Here is a 25867-nt window from a genome sequence, read left to right as displayed (position 1 = left end):
TGGGGAGAAACTTGTGTTCCTAAAGCCCGCATCACATACTCAAACGCATGTAGATATTTGAAAGAACAAAAGTCCTTCAGTGTACAGATGGCCTACCCTCCCCCCCCCCCCCCCCATTGGAAGACAGTCCTAGTTACATACAGTAGAAATCCTCCTATTACATTTAAAATTCACAGAAATTCTCCTGTTACTATCTGCTTCCCACAGACTGTTCTCCTTATAACAATTCTACACTCATCTCTTAAGGATTACAAATGATGTCTAAATTACTTGTTCATTAATTCCTCCACTATGAGGATTTTCTATGTTTTCTAAGTATATAAAATACAGAGGAATGCCTTTTAAAATACAGTGCTTTTATCTCATTATTTGTTAATCAGCCTTGCAGCCTTGGGAAGTGAGGACTTCCTGAGGAAGTTAGTTTATCCTCAGGAAAATATTTCCTGGTCAAAGAGGAAGTAAACAGACATGTTAACCTGATTTTTAAGGTCAGACTGTATCATGACTGTAAATGTCAAATATTTCCAATAGCAGGATATTTATCCTCAAATGTTTGTACACAACTTCCTCCACATTCCCACTTTGCCTTAGAGGGGTTCAGAAGTCTGCTCATTAGTGTAAATCCTCCCAAGTGACCCAGAGAAGGGTGGTGGGTACAGAGTGTCATAGAGGGATAGCCTGTTTGTCATTGACATCTCCAGTTACATATGATCCATTGAAAACCTAGTACAAAGTCTGTGCAGCCACTTTGTAACTAAATATTTTAGTGAAAACTGGTTGTTCAAAACACTTGTGATCCTATTCAGTGTTTCCGGGAGGTGGGAGGGGGTCTGTTTAGAAGCCTCCACTTTCCCCACTTGAGCCCAGATGGCTTTTTCCAAACTCTTCACCACCTTACACACCATGATAGATCTCCCTCTCTGCCCTTCCACCTTCTACTCACACAGCAAAACGCCAAGTCCCTGGCAGCCATGATGCCTACCCCTGCTCTCCATCCCAGCTTCATCCTCTCCAGCAATGGCACTTCTGCAGATCAGGTGTTGGGACCCAACCTCATATTACCCGGATTACTATTTAACTATTTCCTAAGTGGCTATTTTCCCCAGCATTGCTAAGGTTCTGGAAGCAGTGGATTCTGCCATGAAGTCAAATTCCTTAGGAAACCAAATAGCTAACAGCAATATTATGAAGGTTGCTTGTTTAAGACAATAGGGAAGGATGGGGACTCAGAATCCACAGGGTGGATGTTCTACCTAAATCCACTCAGGTAAACCCCAAATTAATTTTCAAGGAAAAGAAAACACATCTGAAGGTAGGGCTCATTCTCTGTGCGACCAGTTCGTGAGTGACACACATTGTGTACCCCATAAATGCCCAAGAATGTATTTGAATGTAGATTACATCCTTTAATAAATTCCCATTGAATTAAATTACTGATAAGATATTTTAGGAATAATACAAGCCTACATTACAAATACGCTTAAGTTGTACTTAGATGAACCAGAATGCCTATAGATGGAATACATCCATTATTTATTGAGTGCTTTTTTTGCAAAAGGCAAAATGTAAGTGAAAGAAATAAACACAGAATAATTTGGCCATGGGATTAGAATATTAAAGATCTAATTTTTCTCCCTCCCAACTCTACATAAGGACACTGAGAGATTCTGGATATCTCAAGTAGTACTCTAAGGTGTCCTTAAACACTCACATACACAGGAACCCAATTTCCTTCTGAGCCCATTAAATGACATTTTTGCCATTCTGGATGATCCATTTTGGAAGATAAGTCCATCAAGAAATGAATCTTAGTTCTTGAGTCTGAGATGCTGTTTAGGATTTCACCGTATATTTGTAGACTTATATAACAATTTTGTGGCTACCACACTGCTAAGCTTTCCACTGCTTAAGCTAATCATCAGATGCACATTTGACTTCTTTGTTAAACTGGGCAGCCTGAATCTGTAACATGGTCAAATCACCAGATGTAATTGGTGCAATTTTTCAAAAGTCACCTAACTTACCGTTATGCAATGGCTTAAACAATACAGGAAACTTGGTCACAAAGCAGTGAGTTGTTCATTTAATTACCAAAACACATTAAGTTTCAGCAGCTAAAACCTGGTAAAAGCTTTCCTCAAGGATCATGAAATGTTCAGAGGTGGTTACATTTAAATTTTAATTTTTAAAGGCAAAGTAAATCTTTATACTAAGCAGTCATCACCTTCTTCGTGCACAGAGGAAAAGGTTCTAACACTACATTTCATGTTTCAGAAACTCTCCCTCCCCGTGAGGTCCCCTACCCAAACTTCCAACTGGAATAGGTATAATTTTATAACTACTTTTAAAACTGTTTCTTTAGTGTCATTTTCTTTTTTCCAGTTCTTCATTTTTGATCCCTCTTCCTGTATTATATTTGTTTCACTCTCTTTTCTCTTAGTCTGCTTCAGGTACGCTACAGTCTTCCAAGGCTCATGCTCTGAGACTGCTATTTTCTACTTGTGTACATTTAAAATTAAGAATAATTCCTTGGCTTAGTTTTAAAGGGAAAACAAGCAATGTAACCATTCAGTACTCTTATATTATTACATACATTATAGACCCTACATCATGATTAACTTAGATGTCAATTTCAAACCCCAAGTCTTTCTAGTGCACTATGTTAAGGGTACAGTTATGTACCCATACCTTAAAAACGAATGTCTAATATAAAAGCAGCTTAGAATATTGACTTTTGCTTTCTATAGATAAGGATTCAAAAAGTCAATTTCTGGCTTGGCCAGTGTGGCTCGGTGGTTGAGCATCCACGACCTACGAACCAAGAGGTCATCCACGGTTCGACTCCCAGGTCAGAGCAAGTGCCCAGGTTGGAGGCTCAATCCCCAGTGGGGTAGGGGCGGGGGGGGCGGGCGTGCAGGAAGCAGCTGATCATAATTCTCTTTCATCATTTATGTTTCCATCTCTCTTCCTCTCACTTCCTCTCTGAAATCAATAAAATATATTAAAAAATAAAATATAAAATAAAGTCAATTTCTGGATTATACATAGACCAATAAAGTGTTTCCTTGTACACTATCAGCAATCTAGACACAGTTATGAGTTGGCATTTGAAAAGAAACTTCTCTAAGTACTTTTAAGTTATACTTCTATATAAACTTATAAAAACAATTAGTATGAAGTCCTCAGTAGATTTTCATGATATTTACAAGGCAATCATTAAGAACTAATCTTAGAAATCATGGCTCATAGCCTATTTTTGCCACTTACCAAGTTTATATGACTTTGGGTCACCTTGATTCTTTCTGAGTTTCCCTGTTATCATCTGCCAAATGGAAACTTTTATATCCACTTCTCAAGAGAAGTGTGACAGAGGATGAAACAAAGGTTAATGCAATAATGCTCATGAAAGTGCTAGAAAGAGCCCCAAATAGTGAGTTCCCAAAATGTTTGCTCAATTTGTTGGATAATCAAACAGGCTTTTTGGAAAACGGAATCCACCTTGAATTAAAAGCAGCATCTTTTTCTTCCTGAGTGATTCCTATGAATTTTGATTGAGGAGTACACTCAAGAAGTAGAAAGAATAGTATAATATAAGACAAAGAGAATACAAACAAAGCCAGATGGTTAAGAATTTTCAAAATAACTATTTAGAATTGGTCTAATTTGGGCACTGAAAACATGAGAACTCATGACTATATAAATAAACTGGTGATTTTAACTTCCAGGAAAAAGTATTACCACAGATTTTTCATGAGTCAACTCATTTCATATGGCTCAAATGAAACATTTTAAAATGACCTTCTTTCAGGGAGTTAATTAAACAAGTAATTTCACAAATGAATCTATGGAAAGGCTGAGTTAAAGTCATGAGTTGTCTTAAAAGAAGTGTTTCCATCTCCAGGTAAGAAGCAAATCTACTCAAGTAGGTTAAGATCCTTTTACCTTTGGATGCTGATCCTCTCCTCCCATTGGAACTACAGATCTCTTTGTGCTCAATGATCTTTCTCAAACTTTTCTAAACAGCCTGCCCCAGCTCCACAAGTGGCTCAAAATAGGCAGCTAAAAATCAGGTGGACAAAAAAATAATTAAATAGTTTCATGATCAGAAGGGAATGGCTTTTTTAAAGGCTATGTATGCTTTTTCCTATTTTGACCATCTCTATACTATTGTGTCAAATTCCAGCTTGACAATTTTTATGTGTATAATCTCCAACAAATGTTTTCGTTTCTCTGTGCCAGTGATATTTCTTTGTAAAGTGGGAGTATATTAAATCAGAAAATTGCCAAGGCCTTTTGTAGCTCTAAACACCCCATGATTCTATGGTTGTCTTGCTTGATAACCAACATTTATAAACAGCCATTACACCTATAAACTTAGTTGTCATTGAATTCAATATCTGAACTTGAATATGTCTAAAGAACAACTGGATGAAGCTGACTCTTCATCAGCCAATTAGAGTTGGCCTTTGAACTAACTGTTTCACCTTCCTCAGCTGGAGAGAAGACTAAGTTTTTGGGATGACACCCTTAAAGTCATATCCACATACCCTCCCCCCCCCCTCCATTCTGTGAAAGAAGTCCAAACTCAGCTTATTATTTTTATGAAGTGTCTTCATGGTCTAACCCGGGATGGAGACCTTTTTCCTGCCAAGGGCCACTTTGATATTTATAACATTATTCAAGGGCCATACAAAATTATCAACTTAAAAATTAGCCTACTATATTTGATCAAACATTTAATTAACTCACCCCTAATGCCTTGGCAGGGCCAGACCAAATTATTTCTCTAGATGTTCCCCAGCCCTGATCTAACCCAACACAACCGCTCTGACTCAAGGCTGGTTGCTGTGTGCTCTCTTCCAACCATGGGCTGGACACGACTTTCATAGCTAAAGGTCAAAGCCTATTCTTTCCAGTAAAAGAGAGAACTCTGTGTGGATGAAGATGACTGAAAACAAGTGGAAGGAAAAGAATACAACACAACTGGAAAGAATTATGCTGTGGCTTACTATGTTGGAATGCAGATTTTGTTTAGAAAAATGGAAATTTTCCAGCTTTCTGCACTTGAACCCAAACCCCCTACAGTGTTAGGTTATCAGGAAGTTACTAATAAACTGTTACAAGAAATACAATGGGCATTAAAGAAAGCCTGTACCACTTATCAGAGAGAAAACACTTCAGGCTGCCAATTTCTTAAATGGGGTGTGGCTTTAGAGTCACAAAATTAAAATTCACAAAACGTTTGCTTGAGACTTAGGACAAGAACACTACTATCAGGTCCAATATACCATTCTTTCTTGGATCAAAATCAAATTGTACCACCATCTGTGCCCACCATGCCAAGGGAATCACAGCCTTATGACTCCAACTGGATTAGTGGGAACATTAGATAGACAGCAGGGGCACAGGTCCTTTAGTAAAGACATAGAGTGAATAAATGGGATGCCTCAACAATTAGAGTTGGATGCTAGAATACTTAAAGTCTGAGCTGAGGTTAGATGATGTCTAGAAAAAGCTAAAGAAAAAAAAGAAGCTTATAAAACCTGTGGGTCTATAATTTCTCGTGTCTTCAGAGTTTCATTGGAGAATACGTACTATGGTAAATCAACCTCTGACCAGGTACCATGTGCAAATCTATAAACACTAATCCAGAGACTCGTTATGATGGCTCTCATGCTACTTCTGGCCCCAAGGTCAGAGCATCTCAGAGAAGCATTTAGATGGCAGCCCTGCACTTTATACTGATCCACTTAACAGGTCTTCTGGCCATTGCTCACGACCTCCTCCCAGAGTTGGGAAACAGCATTTGCAAAGGATAGTTTGTGATGTTTTAGATACAAGTCTGAAGGTCCTGAGAAATAGCCGCACCCCCAACACCCTTTTTCATATACACAATCCAATGATTTCTAGTAAATTCACTGAGTTGAGCAACTATCACTGTTACCTTACAGTTGGAGTGTGGGTAGCTGGCGGCAGGGTGAGCACAGCCCTGGTTGGCCACTTCGGGCAGGCTGCATGGGGCCTACGCAGAGGATGCAGGTGTGTCGGGAAGTAGGAGTTCCCTGCAAACTCCAACAGCTTCCCCGGAGTGCTGCATCTAGTCTCAGGAGGTGGGCTAAGGACTTCAGCATCTCTAGACTTCCTGCCAGGGCCTGCAGTCACCTCTTCCTCACTGACCCTGATACTGTACAGTCAGGGAGCACCAGGGAGTCTCCCCCATTGGCCAAGGTAGTGCAGGGGGAGGTTCTTACACTGAGAACCTGTCTCCAAAACAAAGACTGGAGACATGCTTCCACAACATGCTGTATTCTTTCTAGCCAAAAGCTAGAAAGATGAATGGTTAGGGCCCAGGTATGCCAAAAGCTAGAAAGATGAATAGATAGGGCCCAAACATGCCAAAAGCTAGAAAGATGAATGGATAGGGATCAAGAATGCCAAAAGTTAGAAAGATGAATGGACAGGGCCAGAGCAGCCAAAAGCTAGCAAGATAATAGGATATAAAAAAAAGTCCTCCCTTCCCTCTCCCTATAAAAATTGTGGGCTTGAGCAGGAAGGGGGAATAGTCTTTGAGACAAGAGTCCACCATTATCCCAGGTTGTAGCACCTGAATAAACCTCTTTTCTTTTGCACCAGAACCTGTATCATGAGTTTGGCTTTCATTGTGGCAGGCATCCGAATCTGCATTTCAGTTACATCACCACAATCTAATTTTAGAACATTGACATCTCCCCAGTAAGATCCCTCATGTTTGTTTCCAGTTAATCTTTGTTCCTATCACTAGCCTTACAGTAAGTGAAGGCTATGAGAGTGCCCCTCCCTTCCCTCAACTCCCACATCCTCGGTTTATCTGCCATCATATATTGCAGAGTGGTTACCTACACGTTTTCTAGTAAGAGACAATGCCTGTGACATTAGCTGTCTTGTGAAGTTTGGACACAAATGCACGCGCATGCGCACACACACACACACACACACACCCTACCACCACCACCACCACCACTACCAACAACAACCACATTCCCCACCCTGCCAATCAGGGAGAAGTCCCACACTGCTGCACAATGCTTCCAACTTAGCTATTAAAGGTATGGCCACAGTTTTCAAAGGCTGAAGGAAAATTGAGTATTATCCTTCACAATAGATATTATTCTTAGAAATCAGTATCACTCAGATCTTAAAACTGAGGATCCAGCCTGTGTTTCCTGAAGACAATACTAATGAATTCAGGGGTGAAATATCATAAGAGGATCGAGGAACTGAAGGAAATAACCATTATCAAATGGCTTCCGGAAATATACCACTCACTCAATATTTTGTTCCTATCAAAGTTTAAGCGTAGTTCTAGAAAACAGTGGGGAGGGAATCAGAGAAGCATTTTTAAGTTTGCTCCTCTGAGGCATGTCTAAGAAATCAGAGTACACTTTCTGTTTCTTTGCCAGAACGTTGTGTGCAGGTGTTTTCTGGGAGGAGGAAATGCGCACACAGTCAGGCAAATTTGCTCTGTGGAGGTTGGAGGGTGTGATAATTGCTCCGGCCCCAGGACTCTGTCATTTCTGCACTGAGAAAGTTAGCCTTGGCTATTGCACGTCCATCTTGAAATACCAGGCTGACAATATGAGACCAATTATGCAGCAAACATCTCTGATATACATTTTAATGTAACTAATACCCACACCTAATTTATTGTTTAACACTTTGAAATTTTCATTAAAAACATTAGATAAAAGGATTCATGCAAATAGAAAAACAATACTTTCTTTTATAATTTTTCAGATATGCAATCTATTAATGAACGGCTTTCACAAGAATGGGGTTCTTCCACTTAAGAGTTGGATAAAAAAATTCCATACTAATTTAGCCCAGCAGCTAAAAATTTTGTTTCATAGGAACATCACATTTTCCCATTTTTCTTTCCTGATTTTACCCACAGCATGATAGAGAATGCATTCTGGTAAAAATGTACAAAATATTGGCTGGGCCTGCACCAAAGGAAAAGGCAAAATAAAATAAAAATTGTAAATCATTAGAGAGTAATTTTAAGCATAAAAAGCGGACTTTTTAAATGCATGCAGTGCCACAGTCCCTTCCCCCAACCCTTGCAACAGAACTCACATATTTTTATACTTTCTATTTATGAAAAGCAGAAAAAATACTAACAGAACTTAAATCCAGATAGGGAAACACAGAGGGACTATTTAACATACTTTTAACTTTCTATTTTCACAGCCATTCAAATTAGACAAAGGACTGTGACAAAAATGATTGTAAAATAATGGTGGAAAAAGTGATAATATTACAAAACATAGATTTCTGACTACAGAGGATCAAAAATAAATTACATTGACGTGATTTCCATTTTGGCTTCAAAGAACGAAAGCCTCAAAAGTGAACGTCTAGAATCAATTTACTCGATTCGCACATTACCTTAACCGAATTTCAAGAATGATCTAATGCCCATATTTGAATTAACAGGCAGAAAATTAAAATTGGATTGGTACCTGATACTTCATTGCACAGAGAAAAACACCCCAATCTGTTTGCCTTACTACGTGGGTAAAACAATGTTAAGGCATTAAACACAAGGGACTATAATCCAGTTATAAAAGCTACTTATGCATCATTCTGGGGATAATTAACCCACAGAAGGTAATTCTGTGCTACTTGAAACACACCAAGTCAAAGAACACCCGAAGAGAAGATAAACATAGCAGAGCGAAGGCATCACCATGAATGCATGAACTGTAGCACAGATCAAGAGCAGTCACACAGCTGAGAGGACCAACATCAGGCCATGAGTATGCTCCCCCACATCACAAGCAGCAGAAAGCCTGCCTCCAAAACAAAGACAGGAGACTGTTTCCATAACACGCTGTCTTCTTGAGGAAAGCAGGCTTTACAGTGTCGTGAAAATCAGGTGACACCTTTCAAAGAGTTTTTCACTATAAACGGCATCCATATATTAACACTAGATCTTGATTCGACAGTTACTTTAGAAAGTACTCTTCAGAAAACAGGTCATTTAATTGTGTTTAACATTAAAATAAAAGGAGCTGATTCCATAATAGGGTAAACTTCCCTCTAAATAACTACCACAGAAACAATTATATCCACACTCAAACAAGTAAGCAATAACTCAAAAGCTTCTCAACTATTTATTGGGAAGCAGCTGAATTCCAACATGTATTGTAACTACATATAGTCAGATTCTTCATCAAGAATATCAATGTGACCAATCTCTGTCGTGATAGGCAAGACTTTTCAACTGCTCTCTAAATAGTCAAACAAACCTCTTCTCCTACTATCAGGGATTGGTGATTAGTTCGAGGTCTACAAATCACATGACTATGACCTTCCCATTGTCACAGTCCTGAATGCAGGTATGCCTATTCTGAAAGTTCTTGAACAACTTTCAACTTCAGCATAAGGATTTTACAATCAGAACATTTTCTATACTGAAAAATGATATACATAGTATCATAAAGGCTTCTCCAAAGTCAGCCTACTATATTTTCACAAAATAACAGCATTTGCCTTAGAATTGGGACACTTAAATTCCATTGCAACAACTTGAAGGGACAATGACAGCAGCACAACAAAAAAGAAACTTGGGAAAACCTTTGCCTTCTCATTTTTAAGACTTTCATATGCTCCCACTTGGTAGAACAGAACTCAGACTCACACATTTTATTTGCCTTCCAAAAATAGCCAGCACTGTGAAGAGAGGGCAACAGATAATGAAGACCAGATGCCTACCTTCACTGGTAGCCACATTCTTCTGGGCTTGGGTTGGTGTGTGATCTGTACTTGAACTCACGTCGGATGAGATGCTTGAGCTGCCTTTGCCTAGAGAAAACAGAAATGAGCCGCTTTTGAGTTTTGTAATTTCAGAACTCGACCATGCCGTTCACTCTGTCCCATACCAAGCCACATCGCTTGTTTCCAAGAAAGGACCAATAATACCAAGAAAGGAGTTTATTAGGTTTCTTGCCTTATGCATTAAATATCTTTTGGGAAATGCCTGACCCATGTCAGAATAGAACTAATGTCTTATTATAATCTTGCTTGACTATAAACTCAGACAAGATTATAAAACATAGTCAAATATGATAACGTAATATAATTTTGGCTTACATGTGACTAAGAAAGTACATGTGTGAAACACATCCACAGTATTGATTTTTTTTTATTTGCAGCTATAAACTACATTTTCCAATAAAGGACAAATGCAAATCTAAGAATGAGGCATTATCTGAGGAGCAAGAGCCTACTTGCTCCAAAAAGCTCTATCACCTTAAAAAAAATTCTCTCTTTTAATAAGTTCTTCTTTTAAAAAAGAAGAAAAGACTGTGTCATTTTTCTAATGCAGTCAGTCTTAACCAGAGGTGCTTCTCCATGCAATGGCACATCTGGCAATGCCTGGGATCATTTTTAGTTGTCACAACCGGGAAGGGTATGCTCCTAGCACTAGTGGGTAAGGAGCCAGAGATGCTGCCTAAACGTCTTACCATGCACAGGACAGTCCCCTCACAACAAAGAATTATCCAGCCCAAAACATCAATCGTGCTGAAGTGGAGAACCCCTGATCCAAATAATCTTACCTCAGCTTATAGCTCAGTTTGTACTCTTCTGACTTTTATGTGAGCATATATAATATTATTACCAAATATTCTCTAAAATCACATGAACGTCTACAAATACGAACCATACTCCCTGCCTAGTGATGGAAGTGCCAATGACCATGGTGAGCGGAATTCCAAGATAATTCTCATTGTACCTGCTACAGACTAAATGTTTGTGTCTCTCCAAATTTCATATTTTAAAACCTAATCACTAACGTGATGGTATTAGGAGGTGAGTAGCCTTTGGGAGGTGATTAACACTCCGGTGTGGGGTGAATTTCCCACCAAAATATAAGATGGCGCAGGCAATTATTTAGGTTTCCCGCGCAAAATCAGGGATTTTTATGATACCTATTACCCCAATGGGTATGAAACGGTTCGCATACGCAGGTAGGTATCTTTGTGAACGGCAAACAAACAAATATTTGGTAATACGCAGTTACAATCGGCCCGAGTTTACACGTTTCCCGCACTCCACCGCAAATCTATATGAACCGAGTTAAGACGGCTCCCGCGGAGTACGCGCAATTCACGCGAGCCGACTTAACTCGTTTCCCCCACTCCAAGTGTTAAGTCATGGGTATGGCATCCTCATGAATGGAATCTGTAGAAGAGACCCCCAAAGAGCTCCCTGCCCATGTGAGGAAACAGGGGAAAGATGGCAGTCTATGAACCAGGAAGCGGGCTCTCACCAGTCACCTTGATCTTAAACTTTTCAGCCTCCAGAAATGTGAGAATCAAATTTCTGTTGTTATAAACCACTATAGGTAGTTCATATGGTATTTTGTTGTAACGGCCAGAACGGCTGAAGTCAGTACCCCTGCCCTTGGTAATCTGCTCCCCTAGAGTATGAGCAGAACCTGCAACTTGCCACTAAGCCATGGAATATGATGATGGTAAGAGGATTAGAATTGAGACACTTAAATTCCATTGCAGATTGGAACTTGCAGATGCCATTAAATTGCCTAATGAGTTGAATTTAGTCAAAAGGGAATTATTCTGGGTAGGCCTGACCTGAACAGATAAGCCCTTGACAGGAGTCTGAAGGAGAGACATCCCACTGGTCTTAAAGAAGCAAGTCATCGTTGAGTCCTATAGCTGCAAAGTAATGAATTCTGCCAACATCCATGTGTGCACGGAAGAGGATTTGAAAGCCCAGCCCTGGCCAGCATCTTGACTGCAGCTTTGTAAGACCCCGAACAAAAGTCCCTCCCAGCTTTCTGACCCAAGGAAAATGAGATAATGAATGTATCTCATGTTAAGCTGCTGCTTTGTAAGACCCCGAACAAAAGTCCAGCCCAGCTTTCTGACCCGATGAAAGCCCAGCCCTGGCCAGCATCTTGACTGCAGCTTTGTAAGACCCCGAACAAAAGTCCAGCCCAGCTTTCTGACCCAAGGACAGCCCAGCCCTGGCCAACATCTTGACTGCAGCTTTGTAAGACCCCGAACAAAAGTCCAGCCCAGCTTTCTGACCCAAGGAAAATGAGATAATGAATGTATCTCATGTTAAGCTGCTGCTAAATTGGTGGTGAGTTGTCATGTGGCAATGGAAAACTAATATAATGACCAACCAGTTATATCACAATGGACTCTTTTCACTACGCAAGTTATGATTAAAACTCTTACAAGCAGCTGAGAAACACTGGCTTCCAAGAGTCTTCCCTACACAGTGGTATACACCCCAGGTAGGTGGCATAAGCTTACAGGCTAAAAACAGAGCTGAAAAGCACAAGTGGGCAATTTAAAGAGCTTCAGGGATTTGTTTGCTAATGCTGAGAGTAATGCAACCATCCAAGTTCATGGCTGATATCACTTGGGAAGCTCATTGTGATTGATGACTGTTATAACAAGTCTGTTATTCCCATCATCCCTGCCCATTCCACATCCTCCTCCCTCAGAGTGAGCCACAGGGCATTAACTATCCATTAGTTTATGACTAGCCTGCCTTTGCAGTCGCCACTCACCTGCCATGGTTCATCTTTGGAAGGGATTGACATGTTGGGTTCGATACCTAGTTAGAAGTATGTCAAACTGACCTCTGACCTCAGTCTGATGCCCCCTTGCTTTTTGACCTTGGACATTCGCTTCCCCTCCATGAGGCTCAGTGTTCACATCTGGTGGGGGAGATGGGGAGATGGGTGGACTAAGTGATTTCTAGCAGTTCAAATAGTTTATGATCCTATGAGTCCATTACAGAACTCTTTAAACCTGCAAACATTCCTTTTCAGTAAAAGAGCATTATTGGGTACCACGGATATACAGACTTAAATTATTTTTAGTATATTGTTACTTAGCGATGCACGAATGGAAAACTAAACTCCATATGTGTTTGCTCTGAATCAACAAAAAGACAAAAACAAAGTAACCAATTAAACACAAAAACAATAAAGCCCATAAAATTCCAATTAACACCATTAATTTAATGTGGCAGATGATGTTATTTCCCGACATTAAATTGCCTTTCAAAACATAAATGTTGTACCGCTGCTAAAGCCAATGTTCTCTTGCTTCTGGCGTATCCTTGCTACCTTGGGCCGCGTGAGGACTCAGCCTCTCCGCTAGACTCGGAGAGTCCTTCCTGCTGCAGCAGGATGCCACCTCAGTTGACCTTCACTTGGTCTGACCCTGTCACTCATGTTTCATTGTCTGCTCTTCTTTCACTCCTTATTGGCCCATAACCACAGAAGCAGAACTCCTTCCTTAAAAGACAGGCACCAACTTGGACAACAAAACCATATGGCCGGAGTCTGTGATAAAGGGGAACCAGTACACAGTTATTGATGATTTTTAAGATTATCATCAAAGGAAAGCACAAAATAAAACAACAAATTTCAGAGAAAATTCTCAGACAGGTCTGAAAACGTGTATGCAGACCCCTCAGAGGACCACAATCTCCAGTTTAAGAAATGCTGGTGACTGAAGACAGGGAAGAAGATTAGGGAAACAAATAATATTACCAATGATATGTATAATAATAGCTAACATAGAGTATGCACCTAACATAGAGTGTGCACGCTGTGCTGTGGACTCCAGTAAATACCTTAGGTGCATCATCATATTTTCAGTATGCTCTACGACTGTGTTTTCCAATCATATTTTTATTATTGCCCTCTCCCCAAGGACACTTTTAGACTTTTTCTGCAGTTACTCCCACAAATAAAACTGTAATACCACAGATATAGTGTGTATATATTATGTGCTGTGTGTATATCTCTGCTTTTACATAAAATGCTTAAGAGTTTTCCCCCGCAATTTTTGTCCCTTTGAGAATAATATTGACCCATTGAGAATGTATGCCCATCAATAAGTACAATTTTAAATGCCTGGATATTTAATGATTTAAGTAATTATGGAAAGCAAGATAGTAGAGATATAAATACAGTCTATTCTTGTTATTCAGGGTAGTAATATTCTATGAAGTGACTGCCAAACACTGACAAAGCTGAATCTTTGCTCTGAGGGGAAACACAGGGCTAGGAATCTGGGACCCTCTGGTCACTTTTCATCACCCCCAACCTTGTTTTGGGTGTATTTCTGTTTGAAGACATCTTATTCAATATATTTTGTTGATTCTTTAACATTCAACTCAAGGCAGCCGCACTGTAGCTCATGCCTGAATGAAGCTTATTTAATACGTGTAAGGCACATCCCAGCCTTCCTGCTCTTAGGAACCACAGACGGCTCTTCAGCATGATGCGTGGGGGCCATTTTAAGTAGCAAAATCATCAATAAACAGCACAAAAATGAAAAAAAATGTGGCACTAAATAGACAGAAGAAAGGACACTAATTTACTGCATGAGAGCTGAAACCTGGAGGCAGCATGCTGCTTGTTTAACCTCAGCTCAGAATGTGCACATTGGACAACTCAAAATTTTCACCACTGCACATGAATGACTATTGATTTGGGGGTTACAAATAAATTTTAATGATTATGAAAATTCACAAATACAGAATCCACAGATAGCAAGGACTGACTGTAGATGATCTTGTATTAAATATGGCTTCACAGTTCATCACCCGCTTTCAGGCAGACTGCAGTGGGTAGTGTAGGAGAGCAAGCATGTCAAGCTCAAAGGCTAGCATGGGCCAAATAAACAAGGTTTAAGTTTATGTGGGCTGCAAAGAAACACACAAAAGCTTCAATTTTCATAGAAACATAGGTGTGTTTCGATAGAGACATGCTGAATACAAAGGGCTGAAATAAATGAGTAATCGTTAATAGTATTTGTTGTGGGCTGCATGCGGCCCATGGGCCTCAAGTTTGACATGCTTGATAGAGTGATGAGGCCGGGTTTACATCTAAATCTGCCACTTTGTAACGTTGGGAAAATTATTAAACCCTTCTAGGCTTTATTTTTCTTAGCTATAACCAGGATAGGGAAAATCAATTCTTGCGTTATAGAGTTGTTTTGAGCATTAAATAAAATAATCCAGATATAGCACCTAGGATAGTACACTTAGGGAATCCTCAATAAATCTTAGTATAATGGGGCTCATATTTCAGATACTATTAACATGTTCTGTTCTTCAGCCTTGTTTCTGGAAACATAACCAACATTCCGGGGAGTTCAAGTGGACAAGGAAAAGGTGCATATATGGTGTGTGTGGGGGGGAGGGGGCGGTGCTTACAGATTAAATGTTACAGGAGGAACTCAGAGGAAAAGAACAGGGTGATATTTGGCTTCCAATAGCCAAAACCAGAAATCTGCAGTATGAAAATGTCCTTGTAAGACTAGCTATTGCATTAGGAAGGGACTGCCTACATTTCTCAACTTCAATAGTGTTTAATTAAATAACTGGCCAAGTTGACACATGAAAATGTCCCTCACACTGTCAGACTCACATGCGTTTCAGTTCCATATTTACCACTTTTAAACAAGGTGGTCAGGAGAAAACCTGTCAAACTCTCTAAGCTTCATTGTTTTCATCTATAAAACAGGAATAAAAACAAACACCTACCTATTTCCTCTACTAAAATGGGGAACCCACTTTTCAGGTTTGTTGGAGGTTATTATAGGTAAGAAATAATTTATGGCTTGGAAAGCATTCAATTATGTGCAATGCCAGCATCACCCCACCCTGCAATTGTTTAATATTGACCCATTTATCACAGTTCGATTTGTACCAGGAGACAGAAATGAAATTTAAAACACTAATTGCTGCTTTACTATTGTATGCACATAGTATTCTATGTGCATATAAATTAAATTATACAAACCTTATATATCCAGCAGAAATCCCTCAGATATAAGCAAGGCTGACAGTTATGTTCTCGATCTAACTGCTATACCTACAGGAAAGTTTGTTTATTGGCCATTCGGGGTTATTAGCCTATCAGAAATGTGCCTGTTGAATGTGTAAAGTAAAATTTTGCACTTTTTTAAGTTCCTCCCTAGTAGAGACTAAAAGGCCCAAATGAGGGCGATTGAAAAATTAGGTATCAAATACAAATAAATATCAAAGCAAGTAAAGAATAACTAACACACTGAGATGGCAAATGTTATCTGTAACAAGTTAATGAAGGCATATGATTCTGAATCACAGTATGAGAAATTAGTGGTGGATCAATCACTTAGGTCACTGGAGACACATGACTAACCCAGGAATGCCAGCAGAATAATGTGCTAGTCTTCTATTCCAATCCCGCATCTTTTGGGGTTTCTGTTAGAGTGAGCCACATTTTCCCAATGTTTGAAGAGAAAGAGAATGTTCGTTAAATGGGGATCCTATTAGAGAGGGATTTTAAGTCTCTTTTAATTAAAAAAATTCCCATATGTAAAATAAGTTTCTTCTCTTCTCTCATTTCCAGCCCAGGCTGATTCTGCAAATGCAGATACTTAAAATAAGACAGGCAGACATTCCATTGTGATTTACTGACAACACAAAGAATATAAAGAGTAGAATAGAAAATATAAGTCAATACCTGACCAAAAAAATGAATCAATGGGTCTTATGATTTCTAACATTCCTAAGAGTCCAAGAAACCACTTGCAAAATTGATTCCTATATCAATTCCAGATTATATGCACTGAATTCATTCCTGTGGATTTCAGCTGCAGGCTTCTCATATGAAATCCACAAACAGGCATGTGAACCCATGTGGAGGGCTTAGCCACTTATTTCCTCTTTCTCTCCATTACCTTGTTTTCAAGCTGCTGTTGGAGCACCAAGAGAGCCTGATTTAACATTAAGTGTCCACACCAATGGAAAGAGAATTATTTTCAATATCTCAGAATTAGATCAAGGGAATGGCAGGTCATATCTGTTTGTTGAATCCACTGTTACTTTCCTGATTGTTATCTTATGAGCTACTTTCTTACCTTCTCTGATCCAGAGTTCAAATGTCTATACATACAGAAGAATAATATTTGTTATCGCAAAGGATGATTTGACTTAGTCTCTGACCCAGATGCATATTAGTTTTTAGGAAAAATACTCAACACATATTGTGAAAGCACATTAGCTCTTTCAGGACAACAGGGAGAGATTTAATAGATGAATCCCCAGAGTGGGAGACCTTGCAATAGAGTGAAACAAAGAGAAATCGAGCCCTGAGCCCTCTGCCTTGTTTTATTGAGAGCAAAAAATTGAAGATGGTGTCCTATGCTTTTGCTTCTATTCTTAGTTCTCTCCTGGTGATGATTGGTGTATGGGCTAAGGATGACAAGAGTAAGAAAGGAAGTGAAAAGAAAACTGTTAGAATTCTGTTTTTGGGTGTGTTTTTTTTTCCTTCCGAGAAATTTAATGTCCTAACTGGAACTTCTACTCCAGTTTCCCAAAGGACCTACCAAGTGACTCCGGGGCCACTGGGCAGGATACACGCTTCTGGAACTGGGGGAGTCAGGGTGGCTCTAGGGAACAAGATACTCCCTTCCCCTAAGGGGCTGCCGTTCTAATGGGCGTATGTGCAGCCTGAGAAAAGCCAAGAACACTTTTCAGCATTTGCCTCATTGCTGAGAGATGCAGTGCCTACTCAAATAGAAGACCTGATGCAGAGTGATGGCTTTTTTCATTATTTTAAAAATATACATAACAAAATTTGCCATTTGAACTATTTCTTAAGTATTTGATTCAGTGGCATTATTTACATTCACAATGTTGTGCAACCATCACTATTATTTCTAAAATTACTTGACACAGAAATTCTGTACCTGTGAAGTGATTAACACCCCAATCCTCCCTCCCCAGCCCCTGGTAACCTCTAATCTGCTTTCTGTTTCTATCAATTAGTTTATTCTAGACATTTCCACGAGTGGAATCATACAATAGTTGTTCTTTTGCATCTTGCTGTTTTCAGTTACCCTAATGTTTTAGGGTTCACCCAGGGTTTAGCACATATCAGTGCTTCATTCCTATTTATGGCTGAATAATATTCCCTTGTGTGTATATACTACGCTTTGCTTATTCATTCACCTGCTGATGGGCACTTGGGGTGTTTCCACCTGTTTGCTATTGTGAATAATGCTGCAATGACAGGGTGGCGGCTTTGACCACTGGCGGCTCTCAACTTTGAAACTTCTAGTGCTTGTTGTTTCCAGCAGAAATCAGATCCTGAGGGCTGCGGCTGGAGCAGATGAACAAAGCACACGGAGTTCTTCCAGGAGGGAAAATGGGACAAGCCCATAATGTTATCAAGCAATTCCTTGAGAGCCATTTACCACCCCGCAGCATCCCTGGGGTGGGCAGAGTGCTAGGGCTTAAAGGAATGGAATGCAGGGGAACCCTCTCTCCCAGTATTGTATTACCTTAAGGCAGGGCTGTGTGGCTGGTACTGCGAACGCCAACCAGCACACATTGCACATGTTCACAGAGCAGATGGGGGGCTTTAGGTTCCAAACACACACCTGCTGCAAAGCTCTTCTCTGCAGAAGCCTGAGGGGCCTTGACTAGAACAGCACAGCCAGGGGACTTGGGGCTTCCCTTCCTTTCCAATATGCAGACTGTTCATGTTCTCTCTAGCACATGTAAGAGCTTCAGCCTCAAGTCAGACAGAGCAGCAGGGGACATCCCATTCTCAAACCACACAAGCAAAACCTTGATGTAAAATGCAAGTCCATGGCTGAAACGCACACAACCCTGAAGGCTATCCAATCATTTCAGTAGCAATAGCCTAGAAGCCAAAGGGTAAAAAGAGAAATAATTAAATAGAAACAACTTGAGTCGATCAGTAATCATTCCACATTCTACTATCACTCCTTTTTTCTTGGTAAAGAAAGAAGGTATACTGAGACAATAATCTCAATTACAACCAGTCTTTTCTTCATTACTCCTAGAGGCTGTGATTACTAAAAAGAAAGAGAAAAGAAAAGAGAAGAGAAGAGAAGAGAAGAGAAGAGAAGAGAAGAGAAGAGAAGAAAAGAAAAGAAAAGAAAAGAGAAGAGAAGGCCATGATTTCCACACAGCCCTCTTACATCCACAGAAGGTAGCAGGTGGCTGCAAGTCTGTGGAAAGCACAACTGTGCTGCCTTGGAGGGCAGGGACCTGACCTTGGACTACTTGGGCTGGCATCTTGACTTTGCCACTAAACTAGTTGGTTGAGCTTGAGGGTTATCTTACTTTTTGAGTACCTCAGTTTCTCCATCTGCAAATGGGTACTGTTAAATATAATAATAGAATAACTATGAGAATAAAAGGAAGTTAATAAGTCAATTGCTTATAATGTTATCTACATGTAATAGATACTTAATAGGCGTTAGCTATTATTAATCATCCTCCCTATTAATATTCATAATTAATAATTCAGTTAACTCAACAACTACATGCTAATAAACCCACTGTATGCAAAGGATTATGATTAGTAGAAAAAACAACAACATTATCCACACTGGGTTGGGGAGATAAACTACAGACACATAGACAGAAGTATGGCAAGATTTTTAAATAGGATCATTAGGTGATATCCCCAAATACTATTTGGTTCCCACAATTCCATTGATGTTTAGTGTGACTGCTTTATTTTTCATATAATGATGTGAAAAATATCTAGGTTGATTGTAAATAACCATGCCCGTCTTCTCCCCTGGATCCTCAACTCTATGAGGATGGGTCTGCACCTGCTTTGTTCTACATCCCAAAGCAAGCACTCTCCTTGGCATATGCACTAAGAACATAAGTATGAGGGTCTGATTGAGTAAATAAACTGGACATTTCTTCCCAATGAAATATCCTTGCTCCCATAATGTTTCTAATAAACACTATTCCTTCCTTACAGGTACCACTCAAATCTTTGTTTACCTCAAATGAGTCTTTATACAATGATGATGTGTTCAGCATGCAAAACAGAACTGAGAAAATTCATATATTCCCAGTGGTGACATGCAATATATACTCTGTTTTAGCTTCCGAGGGCTGCTGTGACAAATGACCACTAACTGGATGGCTTAAAATAGGAGAAGTTTGTTATCTTACAGTCTTGGAAGCTGGAAGTCTGAAATCAAGGTGTCCACAGGGCCATGCCTCCCCTGCTGGCTCTAGAACAGTGGTTCTCAACCGTCTGGCCCTTTAAATACAGTTCCTCATGTTGTGACCCAACCATAAAATTATTTTCGTTGCTACTTCATAACTGTAATGTTGCTACTGTTATGAATCGTAATGTAAATATCTGCTATGCAGGATGGTCTTAGGCGACCCCTGTGAAAGGGTCATTCGACCGCCAAAGGGGTCGAGACCCACAGGTTGAGAACCGCTGCTCTAGAAGAATCTTCACCAGGCCCCTCTCCTAGCTCCTGGTGGTTGGCATCAATCCTTGGCATTCCTTGGTTTATGGCAGCGTAACTCCAATCTCTGCCTCAGTCATCACATGGCCAATCTTCCCTCTGTGTGTCTCTGTTCTCTTTTTACAAGAATACCAGCCATATTGAGTTAGGGACACACCCTACTCCACTGCGCCTTCATCTACATAATTACATCTGTTATAATCCCTCTATTTCAAAATAAGATCACATTCTAATGTTCCAGGAAGGACATGAATTGAAGGGGGTGAAGGTGGGGTCATATTTAACTCAGCAGATACTTCAACACATTTTCTGCAAAATTAAGCAGAAAATCCCATCCTGATGGTATCATATGAACATTTACTCAAGTCTCCGTGCATGGCAGTGTTATTATGGGTGGAAAAGAAGGATTAGCAGCAATAAGTTCTAAAAGGCTCTCCCCACTTGTGTAAAAGCAAGCACTTGGCACACCATCATAGGTCATTTCACATTGAAAAGTCCAGGCAATATTTCACTAAAGGTAGCAAGGCAGAGGCTGTTCCCCAGCCTAACACCCACCTATGGACCTTCAGGAAGTTCCACAAGAGTTAACACAGATGTCAGCTGACACAAAGACAGGTGCTGCTGCTGCTGACAAATGGTGCTTCACAGCTGGGTCTTTGAGCAGAGTAATGAGAGGATCAGACCATAGACAGGCTAAAAAGTACTGTAAGTCACCCAAAAGACAGTCTGATGCTAATAACATCACTATAATTTGTACCAGTCATTTTCCTCAAAAATTCTGAAGGGCTGATGTGGCCCCAAAATCAGGAGAATACCATTCTTTGCTTAAATCAGATGCACAAGGAAAGGCAAGAAGAGATCTTTTTGAAGGGCAGTGCTGTTTCAGCATGATATGGGGCAACTTCAAAGCCATGTGTTCATTTTCTGGCATCAAGAGCCTCTGGTGTCTGTACACTCATTACCGCCTCTTCTAATTCAGTCATTCATTCATTCCAAGTCCCATATGCCAGACACAGATAGCGTGTAAAACACAATGCCATGATCAAGCCATCTTGGCAGTAGAGGTTACTTTACAGCAGGGTCTTAAAGGCAGGGAGAGAGTATAGGAAACAACTTCACCTTTCAATAGAGAACATAATGGTAGGACAGGCAATAATGTCCTGTGAATTTTTATGGCTTCATGGCTCAACCCCAGTCTAAAGTCATACAGTTACAGATATTTGTACCCTACAGCCAGTCATTGATTTCAGGGCTTTTATAAAGAATGTGTCTACCATAATCTCAGAGATGATCAATCTAAATGAATGGAAATTATGAATAATAAATAATTCTTGAAAGGTTTTTCATTTTCCTCATTTCATACGTAAGCATTAAACCTAAAAAAGTGAAAGTTGCCGTAACCGGTTTGGCTCAGTGGATAGAGCGTTGGCTTGCAGACTGAAAGATCCCAGGTTCGATTCCGGTCAAGGGCATGTACCTTGGTTGCGGGCACATCCCCAGTGGGGGGTGTGCAGGAGGCAGCTGATCGATGTTTCTCTCTCATCGATGTTTCTGACTCTCTATCCCTTTCTCTTCCTCTCTGTAAAAAATCAAAAAGTGAAAGTTATCTACATATGTTATATCTTAATCTTGTGTAATACAAAATAATCCTAGGATCTAATTATGTTTCCTACCCCACATTTTCCATTTAGTAAGGACAAAATTCTGTATAAGGGAACTAAAAAATATCTACACAGCCCTACTTGGTAAAGCAGATTATAACAAGTTTCCCAACCATAGAGAATACACAGGTAGCAAATATTATTAAGAAAGCACTTAAAAGGAGAAACTGAAATTGGTAGCTCAGATCTCTTAGTCCCTGTGAGCTGGGAAGCCAGGAACAAGCTACTCAAGACTTTTTAGCAACAACCCTGGCACTTCTGATTAAAGGAGAGGGATGGTGGGGGAGGTCATCTTCAAGATCCCTCTCCACTCCCACATTTTTACTCTCCCTAATGCAGAAAGTTACCAACTCTCTACCACACTACAGACCACTTTACAACCACAAACCAAGATCCAAGAGAGTAAAAAGTTAAGGTCAAGAGGAAGAGACAGAGTTGTTAACCAACTTCCTCCTTCTCCTACTGCACTAAAATTATAATTATACATACAATTTCCTGTAATTAAGAAAAAATATATTTATATATGCACATAGATACATATACAAACACACACACACACACACACACATTTATGTCACCAAATCACAGCTGGATTACTTCACTGCTGTTGGGTGTCTGACTTCTGACTCTGCCTGTCGAGTGTGATCCTCTTAATCTCCAAATAAGAAACTCAATTTTATTACCTGCCATGCTTCCTAAGAGTATTATTCTCCTCCTACATCTCTTCTACTTTCCTTGCATGGGGAGGAGGTTTCCTTGGAACCACACTGGGAGGCTATTTCATGGGAGTAGAGAGAGGTAATCATCGCGCCAGTGGGCATCTCTGAACACAGGGCAGCTGAGAAAGTGTAAGTGGCAGTGACAGAGTACCTCACATTCAGCCAGAATTCTTCTAAATCAGAACTTGAACAAAGGAGAGGCTAGGGCATTCACTGCATGCAGTGCTTGCCCCCATCCCCGAATCCATTCCATCCTCTATTTTGGGGGATCCATTCCATCCCTAAGCTGAATCATGGTTGGGTGAGAGTAAATTCACCATCACCTCCAACAGGAGCTCTTTCTGCCCTCAGCTTATCAACAGGAGCCCATCTTTACTGTCCAGGGACTGACTGGGCAGACAGTGAAGGACAGTAAAATGGCCAAGGTTGTTCCATAGTAGGGAAAAATGCTCTCTCACTTTGGATTATAACCCTGGGAGTTGTTATCAGCCATAATGCATTTAAAGCAGAGTCCTGCCCAGCCAAAGTGGCTGAGTGTTTGAGCACTGACCTATGAACCAGGAGGTTACATTTCAATTGCTGGTCAGGGCATATGCCTGGGTTGCAGGCTTGATCCCAAGTAGGTGGAGTGCAAGAGGCAGTCAATCAATGATTTTCTCTCATCATTGATGTTTCTCTCTCTCTCTCTCTCCTTCTCCCTTCCTCTCTGAAATCAATAAAAATACATATTTTAAAAAAGCAGAGTCCACTTTAACATGAAGATGCACACAGCAAAATAGAAAAACAGAAAGAAATCATGTAATGATATCACTAGACATTACTCATTTTATACCTGTCCTAATACCCACCCTACCACTGCATTTCTATTATGTGAACTAATAAAGGACAAAGGAAGTGCTCTGATGCTGTACCTGATGGTGAACATTGGAACTGTAGAAATTTTATGCTTGAAGATAATACTTGGAATTCAAAAAAAAAATTCATCTTAAAGATACTTTCTTTTAAATGTGAAAGCAGCACATTCTTACCATAGAGACTGACTCTACAAAAGGTTGAGTAAATACAAACTAATAAGTTAACAGTGGTAAATTGTAATGTTTGAAAAAAGCACAACCAAGAAGAACAACCGGAGAAACACACACACACACACACACTAAATATGATAAGGCTTCTGGAACCTGGGAAAAGGAATAATATGCTCTGAGCAATGAACAGATGACTTGGTAGGTCTTTCTTCTTTCAAAAACATTAATTGAACTTCCACCTATAATCTAGGTTCTAGGTTGTATTTTTCAAAGCTCTATGCATTAAAAAAAAATTACTCTCCCTAAATTTTGCATTTGCAAACCTTTTGTCATATAAATTGCGGTCATAACCTAACTTAAGGCTTACAGGGGCCAGTGAAGGGAAAGGTATGGTTTCTATAAAAAGAGATACATTAAGCAAAATAAATCTTGCCTACAACTGGAATAGTTCTTGAAAACAGCAACTTAAAAGCTAATCTCTGTTCCCTTTTGAAAATATAATAGCTTTGCCTTTTGGCTAAAATAGATCAAATACGCTACCCAGAGCTATTCCTTTCCTCATTTTCTTTCTGGATGTACTGCTACTTGATTAATACCTATAAAATTCTCTAGAATTCTTTTTCCAAATTTTTCAAGCACAAAGGCATCGCTCCATCCATGACAGCGACAGGGACATTCTGACTCTCCGCTATGGTCTGACTGAAGGCAGAACAGGGCATCAACATCTTCCTCTACTCCAGGCCTTCTTCACTCGCCCTCTTGTAAAACTCATTACACTCATCTCAGAAAGCAAGCTGCATTTGGTGGGACATTTTGTGGAACCCAGATGGAAATTCTAGAGTATGTTTATGCTATGAGTATGTTCATCAACACCTTGGAATGCAATCTACAGGGCTTTAACGCATTTAAATGAAGAGTAAGAATTTCTGGCAATGCTAATGGTGTTTTTTGTTCATGTAATGCTATCTAGGGAGATGTTTTCAGATTCATGGTTTGGAACAGGCAGAATTATCTTGCCTGCCTCAAGATTTATATCTTTTCTGACAAAGAGATGAACTAAACAGGTTGGGCCTAAGTGCTTTCCCGCCTACCCTTGTTACCCCTCCTTCCCCATCTTTGCAAGATATGACCCACCAACACTAATGCTCCCATCATCATATCATGTCATCAGCCATGTTTCCATAAGTTTCCATTGGGTTCTGACTCAAGCCTAACTCTCTACTATGGCCCAAAGGACTTTGTTTGATAAACATCACTGCCCTCCCCTCAGAACTCACCCCAAGGATCCCCAGAGAAGGAGTCTGACTGTCCAGATCGCTGCAATCCACAGTGTCAGGAACTCTTGGAGAAATTCAGTAAATATCTGCCTAATGAACTGGGTAACACCATGCAAATATAGACTTTGCCTTTTTAATTTATCCAAATTACAAAACTAGCAGGTTTTAAAATACAAATAATATTCAAGCACAAAAAGGTAATAAAATTAATATAGATCTATATGAGGCAATGATTTAGCAAAGAGTCTGAATAATGACACTGAAAGGAAGTGCTGCGTGTATCACTTTAAGTTCACAGAAAAACTACTAGAAGTACTTTATTGCCAAGTAGAAATCTGACCGGGGTTAAGAGGAAAATAAACTCAGAATAGATCAGAAAATAAATTAGTTGGAGGTAAGGGAGGAAGATGCTGTGACGGGGGGGGGGGGAGGGGGGGGGGCGGCGGGGGAGGGAGGTCCCAGAGATGTTACCCCTGAGTAGACACTGTGTCCTAGCCCAGACATTTACAAGGGCAGCCCCTAATATTTTCATCTCTGCTTGGGACTTAGTGGGCATCTAGAAGGAGATCAGGGCTTCTCATCTTTCCCTCTGAGAAGTCACACCCAGACCAGCCCCCTCCTGCCACTGGATGAGTAGGGACACCAGGCAGCAGAGGGGATGCCCCAACCCTGGAGCCTGATTTCTTGGTGTCTCTGAAATCAGGGCGGGGGTGGGGTCCCAGAAAAGGACCATGAGATCAGGGATAATCATCAAGCCTGCTTGTATGTTGTTGGATAAATTCAGGTATAAAAGATGGCCTGGGATTAGCAATGTAGAACAATTTGTATTTGAAAGTCAACACTCATCTT

The 25867-nt window shown here is 40.1% G+C and overlaps 1 protein-coding gene across 1 annotated transcript in view; it reads right to left on the bottom strand.

Annotated features, from left to right (window-relative positions):
- The window catches only part of FBXL7 (F-box and leucine rich repeat protein 7), a 316093-nt gene that overhangs the window by 212622 nt on the left and 77604 nt on the right, over positions 1-25867 (bottom strand). Inside the window, exon 2 of the mRNA XM_070411427.1 lies at positions 9754-9843. Coding sequence (XP_070267528.1) covers positions 9754-9843 — 90 coding nt within the window. The remainder of the gene's footprint in view (positions 1-9753; positions 9844-25867) is intronic.

This window comes from Myotis yumanensis, unplaced genomic scaffold (genome assembly GCF_028538775.1).
Source record: "Myotis yumanensis isolate MYYU_CA2020_CCGP unplaced genomic scaffold, mMyoYum1.0.hap1 SCAF_4, whole genome shotgun sequence".
Taxonomy (NCBI): Eukaryota; Metazoa; Chordata; class Mammalia; order Chiroptera; family Vespertilionidae; genus Myotis; species Myotis yumanensis.
Note: the sequence above shows the minus strand (reverse complement) of the source record. Positions and strands in the feature narration are given on the sequence as shown.